At 36.1% G+C, this 25,821-nt stretch overlaps 1 protein-coding gene across 2 annotated transcripts; it reads right to left on the bottom strand.

Moving 5' to 3' along the window:
- Positions 1 to 1,188: 1,188 nt before the first annotated feature.
- Positions 1,189 to 19,663, bottom strand: LOC105224986 (uncharacterized). Of its 2 annotated transcripts, XM_049455002.1 has the most exons (7): positions 19,098 to 19,661; positions 18,471 to 18,665; positions 14,112 to 14,767; positions 13,491 to 13,928; positions 5,973 to 6,438; positions 5,483 to 5,638; positions 1,190 to 2,747 (listed from the first exon to the last, which is right to left on the bottom strand). In XM_049455002.1, exons 1-7 carry the CDS (start codon positions 19,218 to 19,220, stop codon positions 1,968 to 1,970), a joined length of 2,814 nt encoding a protein of 937 aa, XP_049310959.1. In that variant the 5' UTR covers positions 19,221 to 19,661; the 3' UTR covers positions 1,190 to 1,967. The 2 variants fall into 2 exon arrangements, with proteins under 2 accessions (XP_049310960.1, XP_049310959.1); XM_049455003.1 differs by lacking the exon at positions 18,471 to 18,665 and having other exon boundaries at positions 1,189 to 2,747; positions 19,098 to 19,663.
- Positions 19,664 to 25,821: the final 6,158 nt, after the last annotated feature.

Consider the following 25,821-nt stretch of genomic DNA (forward strand, 5'->3'; position numbering starts at 1 on the left):
CTTCCTCTTTTTGCCCTATTATTAAACGGTATTGAATTAAATATAATAATAAAAACGAAAAAAGATTTTTGTGCTAAATACAAATTTGTATTATCTTGGCAAGCAATATGACAAGGAACTTGTTTTAAGTAATAATAATAATAATAATAAAACCCAATGATTACCCTCCTCCCACCCAACCGACGTGAGGGGCAAAATTTTCAACAGCCACAATTAGTAATTAGGTTAAAGTAAGTTTATTATTTTTAAATGAAAATAATTTGTTTAATGGTAAAGAGTGAGTCTGTTAGATCAAATGTTTTTGAATGAGAATTGAAATCGTGACATATTCGGCGGAATGGTTCGTTTAACTCAAAATTTGTTATAGAAAATTTAAAAAAAAGAGGTCGAAACTACCTGGTTAAGTGAACAGAGACATGCAGTAATATAAGTATAACCCTCACCAAAGATGTAAAACGAATTTTCGTAGTTTTCGGATCTTTAAATTCTTTAGACCAACGTTTAACAAAGCAAAGAGCGTTTTTAGCTTTAAAAACCGTAAAAGATGAAGACTAAACTTGAATTGAAGATGGCTACCTTGTGGAACGACTGAACGGGCATTAATTATATCAGAAAAGGTATTGTTAAACATAATTTGTTCAGCTTATTACTAGATTTTAGAAATACTGGTTGAATACCAAGAAGATCCAGTTTTTTCAAAAGAATTGAATAGTTTATTTTATCAATAGCTTTACTAAGATCTGTGTATATAGCATCAGTATGCTTACCATATTTTCCCTAAAGCCCGTTGATACATGTGTTACAAATTCTAGCAAACAAGTTACTGTAGATTTCCCTTTACAAAAACCGTGGTGAGGACAAGAAATTAGTGGAGATTGATAAAAGCGAGAGATGCTTCCTTCTAAAATTAAGGCTGCACTTAAAATAAATGTGTCTCACCGCTGTAATAATAATGAACATGGGGATAAAAAGCCGAGTGCAAAATTTTAGATCGCTATTTCAAGAACTGAAGGACTAGTTCACGTACATATATACAGATAAACGGAACGCAGATAGTCATACTGATCACTTATAATTATATACGAGTATATTTTATAGGGCTTCAGACGTTCCTCTTCAGGAGGAACCCTATTCAGGGTATAAAAAATATATGACATATTATTATTTATAAAAATTTATAAAATTAGAAAAATTAGACTAGTGCAGAAGCGTTTTGAAAATGTTAAACAAGAAAGAAATTCATAGTAGGTTGAAACCTGCCGTAAACGCAAGATTAAATATCAAACATTAAAGAAAAAATAATTTACGGGTGATCGGAGTTCATGAAAAGGAAGGGAAGGGGCGTGATAATAAGAAGCTGCTGACATTTTTAAAAATTATAAACGATTATTTATTCTTCGTCCGTCTAGTAGCTTGCTACTTACTGCCTGGCATTTTGATATGTTTAATATATATGTATATGTAAGTAATGAAATCAGTTTTAAATATATTTAAAAGCGTATGTTTCAAATATTTAGCACTGGCCTTCTTCACATATATTTACATATTAGACAAGTTGAAGATGTAGAATTTTATAATAATAACTTACTACACCATTTACTGGCCTTTCTACGTATACATAAACACCTACATACATAAGTATATACAATAATTGATTGATTGTTCTGTTATTAAAAATGAGCTTTGTATAAAGTTCTTAACAATTTTGCCTATAAATTTAGATTTTTCAAATACAATATAAATTATGTGTATTTACATATGCCTTTACGAGTATATATTATATACATTAAGTCAATTGTAGTATTAATATCGACTTAATGCGAGCCTTAAAACTGACTTTTATTCGTTTTACAAACATTTGTGCAAATGTTTACTTAGACTACATATAATAAAATAAGTACATCTACACTCAGCTTTTAAAAATTATTGCATTATTCATCATTCCACAAATATGTACATGAATACGCTCAACTGCTCTCATTCAGCTCTTCATATTCACGCTTACGCTCCGCTGGCATTTTATCCTCAGTCGCTTTATCGAAGACATCGCTCACATTACTAACATTACAATTCTGATCTTTCGCCGTCAAATGCAAATTTGGCGTGGAGAAAAGCGATACACGCGCTTTGCGCAAGTGCGGCAGACTGCCGAAGAAAGATTGTCGCCGCGTCGATTTACAGCTTATATCATCGGTTGTGCAACTCGTGCCACAGTTATTGCCATTGTAGGCGCCACTAAAATGCTTTGGCCTAATTTTCACTGACTTCCAACGATATTTTGACTTTTTCCCCGCTACACCCACGCTGTTGACACCGTTCACCGCACCACCACCACTGCCACCGCCAGCAAAGTGTCCATTGCCATTCACTTGTTGTTGTGTGGCTTGTTTATTGCCGAAATTTGTCTTTGGTTCATAGTGGCGGGCGCATATTTTACGCACACGCACCTGCATCGATTTGCGATGTGCGCCGAATTTGCGTTTAATGCTGGCAAACTGTGATGACGATGTGTTTGTTTGTATTGTAGTGGTAGCAGACGCTGGCGCTGACTGTTTCTTTCCTAATGTTGTTTTTGTTTTGCTATTGCTCGCTGCGGGTGTGGGTGACGGTGATGGCGTTGATAAGTCTATGGTGTCATAGTCAGTGTGATGGTGACGACGCATGCGCGTAAACTGTAGCAGCGAGTTGACTTTCAAACGTGTTATGTAGCGCCAAAAAGCGTTCGGTTGCGTCGCAGAGGCCGTAATCTGCAAGTGGACGTTGTTAAATTATTAAATATGTGCTAAAGACAGTTTTTGCATATAATATGCAGATTTAGTTTTTAAATTTTAATTTTTTTGTATGGTGTTTTTTTGCAATTTTATATTATATATAGTTAATGGAGGGTATTATATACATATACATACATAGTTGCAATACAAACTGAACAATGCAAATGATGTCTCGGCATGAAAAATTTTCTTATTTGATAAGATATATTCACAAATTTGACATATAGTAGATTATGGCAACGGTGCAATCTCCGACCATTTTTTTAGATTGGACCACTATAGTATATAGCTACCATACAAACTGTCCGATCAAAATCAAGATAAAGATTTTTATTCTCTCAACAAAGTTGCTAAAGAGAGTATTATAGTTTTGTTCACATAACGGTTTTGTAAGTCCTAAAACTAAAAAGAGTCAGATATAGGGTTATGTATACCAAAGTGATCAGGGTGACGAGTAGAGTTGAAATCCGGATGTCTGTCTGTCCGTCCGTCCGTCTGTCCGTCCGTCCGTGCAAGCTGTAACTTGAGTAAAAATTGAGATATCATGATGAAACTTGGTACACGTATTTTTTGGCTCTAGGTTAAGTTCGAAGATGGGCAAAATCGGCCCACTGCCACACCCACAAAATGGCGGAAACCGAAATCCTATAAAGTGTCATAACTAAGCCATAAATAAAGATATTAAAGTGGAGTGAAGTGAAGGATCGCATTAGGGAGGGGCATATTTGGACATAACTTTTTTGGAAAAGTGGGCGGGGCCACGCCTACTAAGTTTTTTGTACGTATCTCGGAAACTACTATAGCTATTTCAACCAAACTCTATAGAGTCATTTCCTTCAGGCATTTCCATACATAGTTCAAAAATGGAAGAAATCGGATAATAAACACGCCCACCTCCCATACAAAGGTTATGTTGAAAATGACTAAAAGTGCGATAACCGACTAACAAAAAACGTCAGAAACACTAAATTTTCCGGAAGAAATGGCAGAAGGAAGCTGCACCCAGACTTTTTTAAAAAATTGAAAATGGGCGTGGCGTCGCCCACTTATGGACCAAAAACCATATCTCAGGAACTACTCGACCGATTTCAATGAAATTCGGTATATAATATTTTCTTAACACCCTGATGATATGTACGAAATATGGGTGAAATCGTTGCAATAAAAACTGAACAATGCAAATGATGTCTCGGCATGAAAAACTTTCTTATTTGATGAGATACATATATTCACAAATTTGACATATAGTAGATTATGGCAACGGTACAATCTCCGACCATTTTTTTTTTTGGATTGGACCACTATAGTATATAGCTACCATACAAACTGTCCGATCAAAATCAAGATAAAGATTTTTATACCATTTTATACTATAAGAAATGCTCCTATGACGAGTATTATAGCTTCGCTGCAGTTTTTTCTTTTTTAAAGTTATGTTGCTACCAAGGCATTTCGCTCCCAAAACATTTAAGAAATGCGAATGAAATTATTATTCTTGTTTAGAAGTGCAAATAAATTGGCTCACTTCTCTTCCCTGGATGTAATAGTGTTTTGTATAGAAATAGATTCTTGCAAGAGATACTCCAGGACTTACTTAACGAGTATGTATAATTCAATGACAATAGATTTTGAGCTTAATCCCATTTACATAGATTCTCGATCTCGATTATTATCAACCGCCTCTTCAGGTGTCGAAAAACGTTGACCGTTGACGACGACTTATAAAATCGATGTTTTGAGTCTTCAAAACTGTAGTGGTTTCAATTGATGTGTGAGAGCTCGCATTTTCGTGGTTAAGAGTGATTCGCTTTCGACGGTTGGTTTTCCTGAAAGCCTACTGGCAAACAAATGCCACCACTTAGAATTTACTGTTCCGCATTATTCTAGTAGTAGGGTTGCGACATGTCCAGTTTTTCTAAAAAAAAACACTTTTATTGGATTCGGCTCATCTGGAAACACCCATGCAGTTTACTTTCGATCTCATACGCGTAAATTTAGAATTCATCAACTGTCATGCTGTCATAGATCTGTATAAAAACAGCGTTTTCGTATTTATTTAAATTTTTCTCGACTAATCGTCACGAGCTTTTCTTGAGCGATCGAAGGTGTGGGATCCAAATGCGACAAATCTTGTTTATAATCAATTTTATAGTTTTCTCAATCTCAAGATAGGTCACATGCCGATCTTGCAATATCAATTTCCGGAGCAACAACTCATTTTGGACGACCTTCACCAAATTCGTCTTGGAATGATCTAATGTCTCAATACACTGGTCATTAATGGAGCTTCATCGTAAAACATTGAATTAAGTTCGACGATGTACTGTTGCTGAGTTAATCCACGTCGAAAGTTGTAAAAAATAAGCGCACAAAAGTGTTCGCGATTTAATTATATTTTTTGGCCGAGATGAATGTTTTAAGTTACTGTAAACAACACCAATAGCGCTCGTATGTCAAAACGTTCTGAGTATATATGTATAACATCAAGAATTTCGAATTTCACGATGCAGTTTTGAGTGGCCAACTGGGGTTGTCGAATCCCGAATTATAAAAGGTCACCTACGTAATTTTAAAATATTATGATTCAATAAAAAGCGCTTCAGATTCGAAACAGCGACTACAAAAAAATGTCCTTCACTTTTCCCTTCCCATCCTACTAATCTTAATTAATCTTATTTTTACAAATACATACTTATAAATAAAAATAATACCTTTTGGCTGCCAAAATTGTCGAAACCAACAGGTTCATATATATTTTCATCCTCTTCAGCATTTGGTAATCCACCATTTTCACAAGTCGCAGCAAAGTTATCACCATCCTCGTAGATGCCGTCAATGTCATCATCATTTAGATTACTATTTGATTTCTGTTTTGAGATGGGTATTAATTTATTACTTGCTCTTTATATGCATTAGAAATAAGCCTGTGTTTTACTCTGATTCATTTTAAAAGATGTTATTAGTTCTCAAAATTATAAAATGATTGTAAATATTTTTTTCTGACCTATTGCACCGATATTTGAGTTTGCTTATTTATTTTGAAAACATTTTTTTTATAATTATTCAATTCACCACTTTTTTATAGTATAGACACCACTTCTTATAGATAAATTTGGATGCCGACACCATCAATTCCGAACGTTTTTATCAGAATCAAAATTTAACACAGGCTTGCATGTTTATCACTTCACTTTCACTCACCCCCAACGGTCCATTTCCATTCGTCAAACCCACACTGGACTCCACACCCTGTATAATGCTTTCGTAGCTTCTACACCGATTTACCTCCAAACTTTTCAAATTGTTTCGCACATTTCTTTGCTGTCGTTGCGCATATTTGTGCGCCAAATCCACAACGGCATAGATCGGCTCTGATGACCTATTACAAGTCGCCGACGCCGCTTTGTCAACAACGAGTTGTTGTTCTTCATCATCAACACTTTCCAGATCACTATCCACTGACTTGCCATTCGCCTCACCGACAACTGGTTTGGTCATACTGGCTGCCGATTCAATAAATGATTCTTCCTCCAACTTTTTCGTTAGGACAATACGCCGCTGCTCATGTCGCTCGACTGCGACATCTGCATTCGCATACGACACGGTTTCCTTCCGGCCTTTGATGTTCATACGCTGTATTTGGTCTTTCACCATAACCATTGCGTGGCTGGAAATAGATTTCGGAGTAGAAGAAAAGAACGGTTAAAAAAATTAAAATTGTAAAAAACAAAAACACAAACAAACACTACACACTCCAGTGCATGTCGAGAAAGTACGAGTACATAAAGGAGATGTGGCTGTAGTGTGTGTGTGTCGACGTAATGAAACATCATCTGTAAGGCATCTGTTTATTGACTGCGCATGCAACTATCCTTACGTGCTTCGAGTATACACAAACCCATATGTATCATATTTTGGAATATATATAGGTGCATAAGTTAAAATACACTTGAATTGTTTTGATTCTTACTTTTCCAGCGTTTTCAAGTGCGTTCGCTGTATGGAGCAGACATTCAAAAGAAAATCACTCTGTTTTGCTTTAAATGTGTACATTTGTGCGCGCTAAACACTTCTACTTAGGTATATAATTACAGTTCATTTGAAATTTCTAGTCTGAGCTAAACCATGTGCTGCTGCAACGCTAAGCGTCGCTGCAAACTCCAATGAATCAATGCCTCAACGCAATGCATATGCCATCTAAATCTATAGATACGAATGCATGTATATACTAATATATATCTAAATATATACATATGTTCACATGTAAGCATTTAAATTTCCTCCTTGTCGCTGCCACTAATAGCTGGATAGATGGATGTTGCGTGCTGCTCGTCGCTGGCACTCAATGGTGCCTGCTATTCCGCTGTTTACATTGACTTAAGAGTGAAGTCAAAAATAGCACGTCACAGTACGGAAATATGCACACATCACATGCCCACACACACACACCAATGCTTAGCTTATTCACAGCGTACATGCAATACTTTAGACTTTAAATGACTGCAGCAACGCATCCGCTAAACGAACTTTATTCATTCAGTCACAGCCAGCCGATTGACGTGTCCACCCTATCCAGATGCTTTTGTGGTCTTTATAGACATTGTTTTTATATTTTATTTGCTATGCATTGCCGCCGATACCCTACACCCTGGTGTTATGGTTAAATTAATAGCGGAAGGTATTTTTTTTAATAGAAATTCATTTATGTTGGGGTACAATAATTACCTACAGTAATTTAAGCGATATTTTAAAGCTTTATTATTCTGCAATTCGCATTGTATAAGTAGTAACGGATTACGCTATACGACGTTAGAAATATGAGATGACGTTCTCAAACAGTTTTTTGATTACTTGACTCAGTAGTGTAGAGTACGCAAAAAATCTCTTCGACCGAATTATCTGAGAATCGCTGCTGATCGCGCAACAAAATCGTTGCATTTCCGAAAAGAAAGGCTATTGGCGAAAAATGAGAAAACGTCAAGCCAAAATGGTTCAGGTTTAATCGTTGAAGTCAGGCAGGTTTTATTATGAGCGCTTATCTACTTAGAGCTGCTTCCCTATTTAATAAAAAATTGATTGTGCAACTTTTATACCTATTTTAGAAAATAAAAAAATTATATACGTATCTGCGATGACTTACGAGGTGTGTTCAAAAAATAATGTAAGTTTTAGTTTTTTGAAACAAAAAAAAAAATTATAAATTATTCATTCGTCTACACGAATGTTGTCGTCTTCAAAAAAGTCTCTATTCGATATAATGAACTTAGGCTAGCTCTTCTTTCAATCTTCGCAAAACTCAAACTCTTTCGAGATGGCCTTTAGCTTTTTCAGCTCCGCTTGTAAAACGACGGCCCTTTAAGAGTCTTATTTTTGGAAATATGCACACACACGGAGTCATGTCTGGCGAATATGGAGTAGGGGCAACGTTACAGTATTGTTTTTAGCCAAAAATTCACGAATAAAATCTTTGATACATTTCTTTTGCCAAATGACAAACGCCTAGCTCATAATAACACGTCAAATTTAGCGTCTGCTAAATACAAGGAAAGCGATGAATGCAAAAAATGATGAAAACAAAAAAATGTTATTTAGAAGCGAGTGGCGAAAATTAAAAAAAAAAAGTTATCTAAATACTATACACATGTACTCACAAGAGTAGCTCCACTTCAGAAGTTCTATACTAACCACTCCAACACGCGGACGCTTTGAAGCTGCCTTTTTTGCATACGTTTCCAGTGTCTGGTAATACATGTTACATACGTGTATACGTGTTTTTAAGAAGCGCCTCGCAAGTAGCTATTTATAGCGAAACTCTTATCTCGCCGGTACATATGTAAGTATTGGAAAGACCCCATTTTACTGTTTTGTTTACTCATTACAAATGTGTGGGCGTTCAACTCATAAAAATTGTACAATACTGCAACTGTTTTACATGTTCATACTCTTACTCATATGTACTCTTACTAATTTTTTTTGTAAATTACGCAGATTAACAATACACTATGAAAGAGTTGTGAAAGATATTTTTGAAAATGGTAATTTATGAATCAATTGCTGGATTTATTTAAAAAAAATAACAATACATATTATTTATTTGATAAAAAGTCCAGCTATAAAGAGCAGCTGATTCTGTATCAGACCATACGTATATAAACCCAAATTCTATCAAAAAAGCTTAACAATAAACAGTCGAATTGAGCTCTTAATATTAATATTTAGAGGTGCCTCATCGACATTTTTGGTTTCCCATATAAATAACACAGGGAATTTTGTTTATTTTGTTTGGTTTTGTAATGTACACAAACAAATATTTGGTAAGCGAGAATCAACACTTATTCTTATAGGAAATTTACCGATCTACAAAAAAGGTCTACATAAACTTTGAACTCTACTCTGTGTGAGCGATGACTTAGAAGCATTATTCGTAATTATTATCTTGGTATTCACCTATATAGTTAGAAGGCTCACGTGGAGAAAAGGCTCACGTGAAGATTAGAGTTGCAAATTTAAATTGGCTTTTAAATAAAAACTCCAAACTTAGCCTAGACAACAAAGTGCTTTTGTATAATACGGTCATAAAGCCGATTTGGATGTATGGCATTCAACTGTGGGGTACGACCTGTGCAACTAATATTGATATATTACAAAGGATTCAATCGAAAATGAACAATCACGTGTTTACCATGGTACATGCGTAACGAAAATATCCATAAAAACCTTGGTATCCCTTTGGTTTTGGAAAGAAGTAGAAGACAGCAGAATTAAATAAATATCTAAGCTCTGAAATCACCCAAACTCTTGGGCTAATGCTTTGGTACATTCCGGTGATCAAACACGATTTAAAAGAAGAAATATGCCCGCGTATTAAAGAGCGACGCATCACCAAAACAGCTCAATCACTTGCTTGAGCCTGTCTAGTTTTTAAATACATTTAAGCAGATCCAATAAATAAAATAATGAAAAAAAAAATATATATAGGTGTCGCTAAGATCGATAGTTACAATGACATAAGCGGTAAAATACAAAAATAGTAATATAAATTAGCAATTAAGTTCAGCATGACAAGATTGCATTTCTTTTATGAATTAATTAAATAAAAATGAGATAAATCGAAAAAATATGGTTTGTTATGCTTATTAGGCATCAGTTTGCAATATAAGATGAAAAATTGTGGAAATCATTTTTTTATAATTTTTTGTTGGACTTTAACAACGAATAACTTTGAATGAGTTGACTCAGCCGAAAAACCTTTTTGTACCTTTTTTGTAGATCGTTAAATTTCCTATAAGAATAAGTGTTAATTCTCGCTTACCAATTATTTGTTTGTGTACATTAAAAATCCAAACAAAATAAACAAAATTTCCTGTGTTATTTATATGGGAAATCAAAAATGTCGATGAGGCACCTCTTAATATTAATATTAAGAGCTCAGGTCTTACCAGAATTTGTTTTTAGCCATGTCGGATGAGATTTTCATGGTAACTAAGAAAAATAAAAATAAAAACTATTTTTGGCCCACCTTAATGTATATACATATATTTGTACACTCGTGGCCACGCAAAATTTTCGAGTATTTGACTACACTTTATAGCGGTACTTTTGTCGGTATAGAAATTTTTTATTCAGAAATAATAAAAATAAATAATGACATGTTATTTATCAAAAATATTAAAAATTAAAAACAAAACACATTTAGCTATAGATAAATCAATTGAAAGAGAGTGAGTGAGCTTTACAAAATGAGCTCGAAAGATAAGAGACTGACATGCGATGAAAAACTGAAATTTTTTATTTTTTTAATTTAATTTCATTTATACTATAATTGAAATTAATATTTTTTTAAACTTGAAACACGAAGTTTAGTCGGTGTAGCACTTTAAAAACAATAAAATCATCTGTTTTTTTATAAGCTCAGAAAAGCTATGCTGTGTTTTACTCATTAAACGTAATAAATTAAAAACTATAATTATAATTAGATAATATAGTTTAGTTTACTGATGCTTACCAAAACCATAAAAAAAAACAAAATTGAAGAAAATCCCGAACGAACGAAAAAGTCCGAAAAAATTTAAGAAAGAATAGTGGTAAGGTTTGCGTGGCGAGTGTAATTGAATACAAAGTGCGTTCCAAAGTAAACAGGACTTAAAAAAAAACAGAAAAAAATGTTTTTTTTTTCGGCAAAATCAATTTATTTTATTCAAAATAGTCTTCTTCTGCTTCAATACAGCTTTTTGCACGGTCCAAAAGCATGTCAAACGAGTGTTTTAGCTCGTTGGCTCGAAGGCCGCCAGTATGCCGGTGCAAGCCTCTTGAATGGCCTCTACGTCTGCATAACGCTTTCCTTTCATGGGCGAATGCATTTTTCCGAATGAGAAGAAGTCGCGCGGTGCCATACCAGGTGAATACGGGGAGTCCTGTTTTCTTTGGAACGCTCTTTATACTAAAAGTAATTTTGGCAAAATTCATTCAGAACAATTTTTTGCTTTATTATTTTTTTACTATTTTCGAGATAATCGGTTGAAATAATTCCATATGAATCTCTAAAATTCCGGAATCCCTCAATCTAAAATGTTTTGAATATTCTTCCTAATAATTACCAAACTGGCTGCAATTTCATATTGTTTCAACTAGAGTTGACATATTACTGTGGGCAAAAAATAGTAAGATAGAATTTAAATTTCGGATCATTTTCAAGTTGTTGCACAGCCCAATTCACGAACATACGACGGTTCTGGTGGTCAAGCGGCTTCTGTTCTTGCTTTAGTTTGATCTTATAAGGATGTAGGACATGAAGTTTTCGCAATATTCCCCACAACGACGTCACAGAGATGCCCAATGCTTGAGAACGACGTTTGAGAGATTGATTTGGGTCTTCCTCAATTGATGCGCTAGCAGCAACAATATTCTCAACATTACGTGCACTTCTATGTCTCACTGCGACGGGAACATTTTGTAGGGTGCCTGCGGATTTAAATTTTTCCACTAGACGCTCAGTTGTTGATCTGACAGGACGATTATGACTACCATAAATTGAACGTAGCGCTCTTAAAGTTGAGGCCACTGACTGCGAATTTCTGTAGTAAATTTTAATAATTTCGACTCGTTGTTGGATTGTATGTCTTTCCATGATAAAATGGCAACCATTATTGAAGAGACATGTCAAATGAACAGGAAAAAGTATGGCGTCATTTGCTGTCCCTATTGGTCTGCTCTTATATATTCTATTGAAAAACCCGTTTCAAATTATTCAAAAAAGACCGAGAACGCTGGGCTTAAGAAAAGTGAAAGCACAATTGGTTCCAAAATCACTCAATTTTTTTCGAAAAATATTTAGCAAACTCAAACGACCACTCCGGGGAAGACGTTTTGACTAAATTGAAGACATTAAGCATGAATCGCTACGCGCATTGAAGGTTATTCCGCAAATTGACTTTAACAACTGTTTCGAAGATTAGAAAAACGTTGGCACAAGTGTATTGGGGTCAAAAGGGGTTACTTGAGATTTTGTGGAATAAATTGAGAATTTTAAAATTATGAGTAAAGTCTTACTATTTTTTGCTCATACGAGGTTTGACAATTAAGTAATGAGACTGATTTTATTGCCGTGCTTGTGAACCTGTGACCTTGAAATTCCCTTCTCTTTTTCCGGCATCCCTCGCCTGCTGTATCAAGTTGAGTAGACGTGTTTTTGTAGTGCTCATCCACGAAAATGGAAAAACGAAATCAAGAGCAACGCGTCGCGATAAAATTTTGCGCTAGATTGGGCGAAACAGTTTCGGAAACGTACGCTAAGATTGTAAGAGTGTATGGTGATAGTGCTCTTAGTCGTGCCCAGGCTCACAATGGTTGTCTCCGCGCGCTCCCCACCCGAAAAAAACTCGCATGAGCAAGTCGAAGGTGGTGAAGGTCGTCCACAAAGAATTCGTTCCACCGAGGAAAACTGTGAATCAAGTCTACTATTGCCAAGTACTCGAAAGATTGCGAAAACGAGTCAACAGGGTGCGCCCAGACATCGCTCATAACTGGATCCTTCATCACGACAACGCGCCGTGCCACACCGCCCTTAGCGTTTTGGCCTCTAAAGGGATCGCCGTGTTACAACAGCCGCCTTATTCTCCCGACATGTCACCCTGTGACTTTTTTTGTTTCCTAAAAAAAAATCGGTGGTCAAAGGAACCCATTTTGAGTCGATTACGGACATCCAGGCGGCCGTGACGAGGGTACTCGCTGGAATCGCTGTGCAGCTGTCCAAGGCGACTACTTTGAAGGGGATGGCAGAGTTGTAGAATAATTTTCAAATATACGGTTTTTACGGAATCAGTCTTATTACTTAATTGTCATACCTCGGAGTATTATGTGGATATATTTTTTGTTATGACCCAACCTTCAAAAAAGACTTACATATGTAAACGTGTTGCACAATTGGCTAGTGAATGTTGCAGGTTTTCATATTTTGAAACAAATGGGCTAAGAAGAATTTCGTGTGAGAAAAAAAAACATTTTTTTATGAAAATTTTAATTTTATCTATACTTAAAAGTAACTATACGCAGATCACATTTTAAAGATTCAAATGTTGAAAACATAATATTTATCAATATTTCCGGTTTTATACTGACTGCATCGGCTTTTTATTTGATTATGAATTATTTGGGTGTAATAAGTTTTATTGCAACGGCTTTGTTATGGAGTATTTAAACAATTGCTTTTCGATTGCTTACCTGTCTTTGGTGCTGCTGGAATATGCTCCACAATTGCTGTCCACATCAACTTCAGCATCATCACTCATTGAACAGTTATCTGACAACAACCAGTTATTGTTGTTGCGTTCGCTGACATTGATGTTGCTTTTGTTACGCTTATACTTTGGAGTAAATTCATTTCGATCACAGTTTGCTTGTGTTGGCTTTGGATAGGATGGAAATTCTTTATTCACCACATGTTGACGGCTCGCGCTAGCGCTTTCCGACGTTGTGGAAGAATTTGATTGTTGCTGGAACATGCTATTTATCTTCAAGACTGTTTGGTTAATTGGTCCATGGCAAGCGGATGCGGAAGCTGAGGAAGATGTGCTGCCGGCACTTGAGGAATTGCGGCCATTGTCGAGTGTGGTAAAGTCAGTCCAGTTACTTTCACCATGCAAACGGAAGTGGGTCGCACTGAAATGCCGTTATATAATGTTATGTTAAGTGGCATGAAAGGCATTTCTGTTTATTGTTTGAATTTTAAATTGCATATGCGCATAGTTTCTTTTATTGTTCGCCTATTGCACCATTCACGTCAGCAAGCAAATGTACGCATGCGCATACCACCATTCATTCATATGCTTGCACGCTACTTACCTCGCTTCAGTAGTTAAACGCGCATCTGTGACGTTGTCGCTGCTTTTGTTGTTGTAGCTTTTACAACTTGTTGCGCTAGCTGTTGTGCCACTACTCCTGTTGCAACAGTTCACTTGTTGCTGCTGCTGCCGTTTTTGGTAGTGTTGTTGTTGATGTTGGTATTTTTTCAGCGGATCGCTTGAATTCACGCCATTACGCTCCAGTAATTTCGCTGTACTGCGCGCAATTGGCAAACGTACCGCTGCACCAGTACCACCCCCGCCACCACCAGCGCTGCTACTATGGCTGGGCAGTGACAGCGCCGGCGCTAAAAGAGACCGCGTCGTCGATTTTACGCCATTTCTCGTTTTTACATTTGCCATGCGCTCCAAATATGCATACTCACTTTGGGCATCCGCCAACTCCACACGCTGCCGCATCGAGTCACAGCTGGACGAAAGCTCTCGCTGACGCTGCGAATTCTGCCCTACACCCGACCACAGCGCATACGATATATTGTCGACAGATGTATTGCGGAAACGTTGCTGCTGTATCGGTAGCAGCGCATACGCCGCGGCGGAGGAGTTGGCGGAAATAATTTTCGTGCTGGCTGTGTTGGTCAAACTATCCAGCAGCATGGTGATCCATTCGCGGTAGGCGTTGCGATCGTCGCAGTGCTGATGAAGAAAAATCCGATTAGAATAAAGTGCAATCAACAAATGAACAAATTAAAATGGATTTATATTGTGGCAGCTAGATAGTTTTATATATAAAATAGTATTATAAATAATAAGTCTACAATAGTTATTCAAGTCCCTGATACAGATTTTCTATATTTGGTATAAGTAGGCAGCCTGAGAAATTCGAGCTGTTTTAAAGAAAAGCTAATTTTTTCGGCAAAATTCGATTTTATTATTCAGCATCGTTGAAATTGAAGACGATAATCCAATTATAGCAATGTTTCAATTCTCCTATATACGAGGTGTGTTCAAAAAGTATCGCGAATTTTGTGTTTTTCAAAAATTATTTATTTATTCATGAATATCTATTTTTCCCTTTCAAAGTAATCCCCATGAGATATTATACACTTGTGCCAACGGTTTTTCCAATCTTCGAAGCACTTCAAAAAATCATTTCTTTTTTATCTTCTTCAGCTCCTCCTTCGATGCCGTCTTTATCTCGTCAAGAGAAGCGTAACGTCGTCCTTTCATGGGCCTCTTCAGTTTAGGGAACAAGAAAAAGTCACAGGGGGCCAGATCTGGGGAATACGGTGGCTGCGGCATCATTAGTGTGTTGTTTTTGGCCAAAAAGTCGCGCACAAGCAACGATGTGTGAGCAGGGGCGTTATCGTGGTGCAATTTTTTTGATAGGTAAAAATCGAAGACGATCCAAAACACGTGCAAGCAAAGCAGCTGTCAACAATTAAATGAACATTCAAAATGGCCGAGCTTGTCGGCATAAGTGAGAGACATGAGTACCAACATAACGCCACAAAAAATTCGAAATTCGCGATACTTTTTGAACACACCTCGTACATAAGTTTTGTAGTGAAATCTTTATATGGCTTCAAAATAGAGCTCTGCCTCGATGATTTTTTTCCAACTCTTGAGTAAACAGAAAAGGCGCCTTGGTCCGGATTAAAGAGTTTGTGTCCGGCAGCACCCTAAAGTGTGACAGGGAAATGTTACGTTTCTTCGATCTCCTTGGAGTGTCAGCTGCTATGATCAATCACATTTGATGATTATCCAAATCATTTTGTCAATTGGCTTCGGTGCTCATTGTGGCCTTTACAAAAATGAGCAATCAATTTTTAATAATACGAGTAGATTGATTGGGGACTTGCTTGGCATTCTTCTCTTATCCTTCATTATTTTCACTCATTTTTGAACAGCTCTAACTTTTTTTAAACTTCCGTGAATTTAATTATTTTTTGGTTGAACTCAAAATCTCACCTTTCCAACACTATATGTAAGACACAGTGATTGGTAGCACTGGAGATTTACGACTGGAACGACATCTATTGACAAAATACGAAAAGACTTTTTGGATTACCCAATATATCTCATGAAGAAGCCTTTTGATAATTCTTTTCATTAGCTTAATATATTCATTATAAAAATAAATACCCGTGTTTATAAAATATGATTTTTAAGTAAAATTACCCTAATGTGTTCTTCCAAAATAAAAAACAAACCCGAGCTTAGCTCTTAATCGATCGGTTCTAATAATATCAGTAAGATAATCAGTATTGGAAGCGCATAATCTTAACAAATTAAATTTTATTTCTTATGCTTATTTATGAATAATATTATATAATACAAAGTTCACGTTGCAATAAGTTAATAGAGGAGAATGACTCAATTCCTTTATTCTAACTATAGGCAGAAATGCCTGCGTTTTAATATAATTATTTCACTTCAATATATGGTAATCATATTTTTATTCAAAGTTTTATATACATAGTAGGTATACATTGTGACAAAGTCCCCGGAAATTGTAAATAAAATGCAAACAATTTAATTATTCAATATTTTGTCGCCTTCAGAGTAATCTCCACCAGTTATATTACAGTTAGTCCAACGAGTTTTCCAGTCCTCGAAACACTTTTCATAAGCATTTTTTGGGATGGCCTTCAGCTTTTTCAGCGAATTTTGTTTTATCTCTTCGATCGACTGAAAACAAATTCTACGGACAGGCAATTTCTGTTTGGGGAACGTGAAAAAATCACACGGAGCCAAATCTGGTGAATTCGATGGTTGTTCGATGGTAATCATTGCGTTTTTGGCTTTAAATTCGGTCACAATTATGGCACGATCATCGTGTAAAACCCATAAATTGCTGTTCGAAAATTTCTGCCGTTTTCGACAGATGTTCTCACGCAAACGCCTCAATACGGCCAAATGGAACTAATTATTGACCGTCTCTCCCTCTGGAACAAATTCATGAAGCATCAAACCACGAATATCGAAACAACAGTGAGCATCAAATTGATTTTTGAGCAGCTTTGGGTCGTTTTTCCCTCCATTTCGATGATTGTTGACTTGTTTGCATGTCAAACTCATAAACCTAAGTCTCATCCGCAGTCCATGAATGTGGGGTCGGAATTCGCACGTTCAAGAATGTCCAAAGGAACTATTTACAGCATTATTTTTGAAAAAGATTCAGCTTTATCGAGACGAATCGAGAGAAATAAAGCGTTTCATATCTAAAATATCCACCAAAACCATTCGAACGTTCTCACGAGAGATGTCGAGCCTTCTTGCCATCTCTCTGACACTTGCCTGACGATTTCGATTTTCAACTACCATATCCTCGATTTTTTTAATATTTTCATCATCTGAAGAGATCGAAAATCGTCCAGAACGAAGCATGTCTCCAACGATCTCTCGAATGTCTTTGATAAAATTAAATACGAAATTTGGTTTTGAATACAAAATTTGAAACAAATTCTACTGACTTAAGAAACCATTGTAAACAAACTGGTTGACCGATAAGGACAGTCCTAACTACTTGCAAAATAAGTTTTTTTTAAATCATTTACCCGGGAAATTTAATTACAATATCCGGCACTAAGGTTAGAAACCATAAACTTACATTTAATACACATCCTGACACTTCAGCAGTAAATTCGATTCAATGTCGAGTTTTAACGAATCTTGAGACAATGTGATTAATATTGCCATAACTTCAAAACTATTTCGTTTGAACTACATTTGGAAAATTTTAATACTATTTCTTTACATAATTAACATGAGAACGCTAGAACGTTTCTTTTCTAAATTTGTTATTATTTTTCCCAAAGCAAAAAATACGATACAATTTTTTGGTTTCGAATGATGCAGCACCGTGTTATAAGGGGAATCGCAATTCAACTTTTTTTCCGAGACTCGATACTGTCATTGCCACATTTTTTAATATTTCTCCATGAAAATTTAACCGCATCTTTCTCAAATGTCATAACATAATATGCCATTGTTTTTCAATTTTAATTATTAAAATATCTGAAATAGTTTTAATTAACAGATCTGTAAAAATCTTGGCTACTAAATTTCGATATATGCATCTTGAGAATGAAATGGAAGTATAAGCAAAGACAGGTGTTCTAACAGAAATGTGGATCGATCAGCAGATGCGCTTTTATTATACAAACACTTCCTGAGCACACTGTTAATACATATTATCTTAATTATTCATAAATCTACATAAAGTGCAAACTTTTTGCTTATAACGCTATCAGTACTCTAAAAATACGTGACTAATATATTTACATATAAATGCCTTTACGCATTACTCATATAATACTCATTACATTTGCTGTTATTATTTAAATAAGTGTTATAAATTGTGGCATATAGCAACCGATTTCTGACAAATACTCACAAAGGTATACATTACATGCGTTGTGGTCTCAATTGTGAAGCGAAAGCCACCCAAAGGACGCACCATTGTGCCCGGCACCAGATTGAGCACGTCTTTGAATGAGACCAATTTATTGTCATACTCCTCCTTCGATGCATAGGAGAGCAGCAATTTATCCTGCAGCACAAACCACATTTTACGCCAACCGCCAACTTTCTAATAACGGTTGTAAACAAAGCAACAAAAACAAGTATATTGTTATACTTATGTATGCATAAAGTGGGAATAGTGAAAAAATGCTTCATTTGTTTTTTTTTTCTCATTTTGTGTTTTGCTTTGAATTTTCCAACTGAGCATGTTTTTTTACTTTTTATTTTGGAGCTGATTATTCGATCAATTATGGGCGCGTGTGCAAGTATTTAGTTAATTTTTATTAATTTTCTTTTTTTTATTTGTATTTTGAATAAATATTTACAAGCAATCTGAACTTTGCCAATAATATATGTATATTTTGCTTTTCCGAAATTCAGAATCATTTTCTATTCTTCTAGGTAGTAGCACTCATTAATTCTTGTTTCGAAAATATCGCTTAGTTTACGCTTGCACACGCGACCGCAATTATCGTCTTCACTTCGTATTCATACTAACATTTCGTTTCTTCTTCAAATAACCACAAAGTTTCACTTTATTGATACTTCGATTACGCTCCTTCACCAACTGAACACTGCTGGCCAACGCATTGGAGCTGTTCGTAAGCTTTTGAGTATCCATGCCCGAAGCCACAGTCTCCTTAACGGTTATATTTACGTATATGCACTATGAGGATGTTGCGATTAGGAGACATTGCCTCGCCACGACCTGTCTAACAACACGCCAATGCACTTGCACTACCAGCAATCAGCTGTTCGAAAACGTTACAATTACGAGTTTTAAAGTTGTAACGTTTGTGCCACTGCTGGTTGCTCTACTGCTCCACTGCTGCTGAACAATGTAAAGTCGAACACAAACTGAATTGTAAGACCAGCCTAGAAAAAGATGTACTGTGCTCGCTCCCATAAGTTGCACTCAAACCGCACCGCACCGCAATGTTGGTAACGGCGCCCCTTGCCTTTCCGGCGAAGCAGCAAACATTAGCCCACCACGGCAAACAGTCGTCGCGCAGCGCAGTCAGACGAAGAGTTGGCTCAGCGTAGTAGCGCTCATCAAACTCAATGAGGGAATCACGGTCGAGTGCGTTTTCATTGTTTCAAACGCTCGCCTCAGCTCGCAGTTATATTTAGCTTTGCGGTAAAGTGGTTGAGGGCAGTGGTGGGGCCAACAGTGCGCAACAACAAAGGCAACACCGGCTTTTCAACAAGCCACAAAGCAAAATGCTCAAGTATAAATGCATTTAAAAAATAATAAAGGTTCAGGAAAACTCACAAACTAAAGCAAAATGTGAATGGAAAAAGTCAAATTATTATTATTATTACTACTATACGTACTATAGTTATTTATATATAATCGTATATACGAGGAAGGAGAAATACGTCAGTAATACTTTTTATACCCTGAAGAAGTTACTAATAACTAGCCGTAAACGTCGGAGACCTATAAATTATATATATAAGTGATCACTGCAGCGATCTGATTCGTTTCAGCAATGTCAGTCTGTACATTTTTGAGATTATTTTAAGATACCGGTCTGAAATTTCACACACGTTCTTTTCTTACGAGTACAAAAAATAACGCTAATTTGCTGGAATGACCGATATTTTTATTGCTGATCGATCAAAATCAATATATATATTGCATACTCTTTTATGCTATAGGAAATTTACCTTTGAAGGGTATTATATCTCTGCAATGTTGCTCTATTTTTTTTGTGAAGACGTCTTAATCTATCTCTTAAGATATTAAAAAATGTATTCTAATTCAGAATACGTGAACTCATATTGGGCAATTGTTGCCTGAACAAATTTAGTAGCTTTATCAATTATGCGCCTTTTTCTTCCTTTTTTACTACTAGTAATTCCCATATTTAAAATCGTAAAGATAGAAGACCTCTTATCGATTATTTCTCTCAACTGTGCCAAAAGCTCGGTCTGTTCAAAATTTCTAAAATAATTTTATTTTTTTGTTCAAGATATGATTTGTCCGCACTAATTTGAATCGCCATAGCCAAAGGTTCATACAACGTTGGTCTTGAGTTCGAACCAAGTTCCATCTACGGAATTTTTTTGTGATGGCTGTCGCTCATTAAAAGGTCTTAACAGGCTTTTCAGAGACAACATTTTTCTAATTTTTCTATTGGCGGTGTAAGATATAATTTAGGTTAGGTTTATCTGGTAGGCCAATGAGCCACGCACAGACAAGTTTTGGTCCTTTACGATACCAGATGGAGTTCATTTGCTAAGTCCTTTAGGATGCCTGCGCTTGACGCGAATTTCAACAGAATCTGCGGCCTCACTATCGATACTTTCTGCAGTTTATCATACCGTGGGGGCCCCAGGTACTTACAGCGTAGTCTCGACAGTCAGACAGGCTGCAGTCTTCTTGATCTGTTAGCCACATCCTGCGTTCGTATGTCACCACCCGACAGTGACCAGTTAGTATTCCCAACATGTTTCTATAGTCTCTTCTATCGTGTAAGATATATATAAATGCTGCTTTCAAGTCTTTGTTTCAAAACACTTTTTAGAGAAAGCAATCGGATGAAAATTTATAAATCGTCTTCAAGTCTCTGTTATATCAAACTGCCCTTGTACATTTCTATATATAAACGCTATAGGCCACATTTCTTAACTTTTGTTTTCATACCTTTTTCTTAACTAGACGCTTTTGGACGTTTCACTTGCGCGGCGCGCTTTCCATCTTCCACGGCGCTGAGCTCGCGTTTACGAGCTGCGCAATAACTTCACGTTTGTTTGTGTTGTATTTATATGTACATATGTATGTGTGGCTTTCAGTGCGAATGTTTGCTTGACAAGCTCATTTGAAATTTACGTTTACTACAGAGCGCAGTTCTCAGGGCTGTCATATAGCAGCTCTTCCATGCAGACATACATATGTATGTATTTATATGCACATATTTTATATATGTATATAGATGTACTAAGGCTTAAGTCTACCTCAATGAGCGTAGATATATTTATTTAACATATTTGAATAACTTGTGGCAAGCGCACCTAGTAAATCAACCTACATAATTACATATGTACAAACAAAGCAAAATATAAATACGTGAATATTTGTTGTTGTTAGTGCAGTACACTGTACGTGTTAATATGCCTGGGTATTTGGGTGTATTTACCTGTTTACTTATTGCCTTTCCATGCTTGCAAATGCGACGCGTTGGAAAAGTAAACGCTGCCACGGCAGCCACATTGGCAGCCAACACAGTCAGTCGGGCATGGAGTGGCGGCCGCGGCAACAGCAGCAACAATTGGCGCGCGCTTTGTGTGCCACACTTTTTTAGGCGCTTTCACTGTTTTCGCAGACATCAGCCGTTCCACTACTTTGTGGGCCGACCGACTGCTTGGTTACCACGCAGTTTGTTGGTTTGTCAATTCGCCTGTTGTACTTGTGATTTCAGTGACTAATGGCTTGGTATTCTGTACTCTTTTTGTTGTATTTGATTGTTAACTTTGCCGGCAAAACGACTGCATTGTGGAGCAATTGTATTTTGAAATTAATGCAATACATAACGGCTAGTGGTTCAAACGAATAACGAACGCCTAAGTACTTACATACATATGTATGGTACGTATGTTGTTGCATTATTTATTCTTAATATATATTACTATGAATACAAACATACCTTTATATGCTGCTCTCCCTTTTTTGGTTAACATTTGCTTTTTGATATTGGTTTTGGTTTTAAGAACTTAAAATTTTTTATAATCTTTTCATGTGGCATTGCATTTTCGTTCAATATTTAAAAATAAATATTTTTTATACGTTAAATTTAAAAATTTGTGTGCAAAGCATACCCATCGAATACTATGATGTTAACATTAATATTTATTCTTTATTTTCATTGAATAGTAGGTTTAATTTAACATATTCAGAATGAGCTAATTTTGATCAAATATGGACCGTTTTGCTCGATAACTTGTTGTCACTTTGAAGAATTTCACAATGCCACTTCCATATAAACCCTCGTCCTTATTGATAAAAAAAACTGTGAACGTTTATTTTACAAGTTCTTCTTGAGGCAAATTTGTCACCAGCACTTACTTCATACCAGATCCGGATTATAAGGAAAATTTATAGGAACTTTCCAACTGAGCTGCCGGAGCTTTTAGGCGATTCACTATCATTTTGTATGGCCAGCGTTGTCCATATTCAACACAATTATTCTCCTATTGGCCAAAGCAGGACGTTTCTGAGCGATCGCTTCCTTAAGGCGGTTCAATTGTTGGCAGTGCTATACGAATTAAAAATTCAGCCGTAAGAGAGCAGCTCATAATAGATGATTCGCTGCCAATTCCGCCAAACACATAACAAACCCTTCTTAAGCTAGCTTGACTACCGTTTGTGCCGACATCGACTATTCTCGCTTTACGTTATTGTAAATGACCAACTTTTAATAACCAGTAACCATACGCTTCAGAAATTAATCGATTTTGTTACGATTCAAAAGCAAATTGCAGGTGGTAATTTGGTCCATTAAACTTTTTTACGCGAATTCGTTTGACACCCAAACATCGAGCTCGTTTTTGTATTCTACCTCATTTAAACGGATCGCAACGGTGTTTTGTGTAATGTATAGTCGCTTGGTTTAGATTTTTGGCTTTATCAAAGAAAAACTATAAAATATGACATATATCTCCATCTTTGATGCCTGCTCAAACAATACGGAGTTGAGCAATCACAAGTTGTCCGAGAATTAATTAATGTCATAATTTACCAACAAACAAGAAATAAAATAATAAATAAAATATTTTTTCTGAAGAACTAGTCTTTTGAGAAATTTGTTGTTAAATCCAAGTCTGATTCGGTCACGCCGCGGGATAGTCTAAATATCTTACCCTCTCCTACCATATACATATATACATATGTATTTAACGGATTTGAACAGCTTTCATTAAATGTTTTATTGTAGCCGAAACAGTGTAGGATATCCCTTAAAGCTTTTGACTTGTTTCGTAAGAACTCCAGTTTATTCTGAAGCGTAACAAATATCTAATTTTTCGATCGCGAAGAGCTTTAAATGTTTACCTACAACACCCAGGTTCTTTTTGGGTCCAAATTAAAAGTGGTTCTTGGTTTTATGTTGAAAATGTGCAGTAATTAGTTGTCGAGCGATACCTGGTTTCACAAAGACTTCGCCATTAACACTGAATCAAACTATGCAGTTTCAGTGACAAAAAATCCCTTCTTCTTTGATCAAGAGCTATTACTGATTGGCCAGCCAGATCTACAGATTTGACTCCATTTTTTTGTTGGATTTTTTGTAAAACAAATCTCGGTCCGTTGGTATATATTTGTGGCGAAATCAACTCTATGGTCCATGGAAATCCGATGTGAGGCACCTAAAAATTTGTTTTTAAAATATTATGCAATGATGCCAAATCAGGCAAAATATTAATTTTAAAATCAAAAAGTATTAAAACAACCGTGTTTTAAGTATTCAATAACAAATAAAAATACATATTTGAATTTGTTGACTGTTAATTAATAAACGGGTTTTCTCCTTTATCCGAAACTGAAAATCACAAAAAATGTTTTCAAATGCATTATATAGAGCAGGTTTCTTCTATTTCACGACGGCCTCAAAATCAATTCTTCGCAAGACTTTTTTGACAACCCAATATTTATGGCGATTGCAGCTTCCTTTTGTGATCTTTTATCAACTTTAAAGAGCCATCTTTTTATTGGTCTAGCATCAGCGGTCGTTAATAGTCGTAGGTATCTTCCCACTTTCGGGAAAGTAACTAAATACATTGGATATTTTGCTTTTAGGCTACAACTTTAACTGATAACTTTATCCGAAGGCCACATTTGTCAAACAAACAACCGTCGCTACAACTTTGAATGAAACTTTTAGCATTTTGTAAAAAATCATTGATTTTTGCAAAAAAAAATCTATTAAAAACAATAAAAGGCGTTTTATTCGGTTGCAGCAAACCTATAAAACGCTTAACAAATACAAAAGATTCCATACAAGATTTTGATGTTGATCGATCGTTTTGTGTGGTAGCCATATGCTATAGTGGTCCGCTCTGAACAGCTTCTTCGGAGATTGTAACTTTTCAGACAATAATTTATGCCGAATTTCTTAAGAATAACTTGCCAAAATTTTGAAAACCGGAGCATACTCTTGGTGATCTATGGCTGATGTTTAGAGCATACTGATGTTATGGCGGGAACACTTCTCCAGCCTGCTGAACTGCAGTGAAAGTGTAACAATTCGAGCTCACGATGCCGATACCACAATCAATGACAATGGAATAGATGTGTTAATGCGCGACAATGACGAGTTTCTAATAGCAAAAACCGCCTGATAAACAACAAAGCTGCAGATATGAGCTTTCAAATACGGTGGCTTAGAACTTACAAGGTTTATGTATCAGCTTCAAAATGTGGTCGGATGAAATCGAGGGGGGGCCCACAATCTGCGCCAATTTCCGTGGGATCAGCCTCCCTAATATGGTATAAACCCGCATACTGTGTGATGGACTTAAGCTCGTCGTCAACTATCTGATTGGAAATTATCAGTATGGTTTTAGACCTGGAACATCTGCTATCGACCAGATTTTCGGCATGCACCAAATCTTTGATATACCCATAAAAGGCAGATCGACACACACTCCCTATGTCTAAACTTGGCATCCTCGCAAAGCTAATACGGTATGGACAATGACATCATCTAATGAGCCGGCCTTAGAAGTATTGGAGAGAAAGGTTTTGCGGAGGATTTATGGTTGGGTAGTGTTGTTCGGAAGGATGAGAACACTCCAGCTTTAAATTATTCGATTTAGTACCCGCCAGTGGAAGCAGAGGAAAATGAAGGCCTTCACTCCGTTGGAGAGATCAGGCAGATAAAGACCTAGCTGTACTTGGTATCTGGAATTGATCAAACAGCGAAAACAAGTAAAGACTGACGCGATATTGTTAACTAGGCTATAACCGCAAATAAAAACGCTTTTTATACAAAAATTTGATTTTGATCGATCAGTTTGTATATCCGATATCGGAGGTTCCGACAAATAAGCACCTTCTAACGGCGAAAAAAATGTGTGTAAATTTCAAATTGATATCTCAAAAACTTCTGGTCTGTCAATTTCGTGTATTTACAGACAGCCGACATGACTAATCGACTCAGCGTTGAGCAAATATATATATATATATTGTACATATATACATTTTATTATACATTTTATAGGAT

Source organism: Bactrocera dorsalis, chromosome 4, assembly GCF_023373825.1.
Source record: "Bactrocera dorsalis isolate Fly_Bdor chromosome 4, ASM2337382v1, whole genome shotgun sequence".
NCBI lineage: Eukaryota > Metazoa > Arthropoda > Insecta > Diptera > Tephritidae > Bactrocera > Bactrocera dorsalis.

Bases quoted from the DNA above. Each gene is read 5' to 3' on its own strand.
- LOC105224986 (XM_049455002.1), bottom strand. From the start codon at position 19,220: ATGGATACTCAAAAGCTTACGAACAGCTCCAATGCGTTGGCCAGCAGT. The intron at 18,666-19,097 runs GTTAGTATGAAT...AACCGTTATTAG, and splicing joins ATTTGAAGAAGAAACGAAAT to AAAGTTGGCGGTTGGCGTAA. The intron at 2,748-5,482 runs GTATTATTTTTA...GTCCACTTGCAG, and splicing joins ACAATTTTGGCAGCCAAAAG to ATTACGGCCTCTGCGACGCA.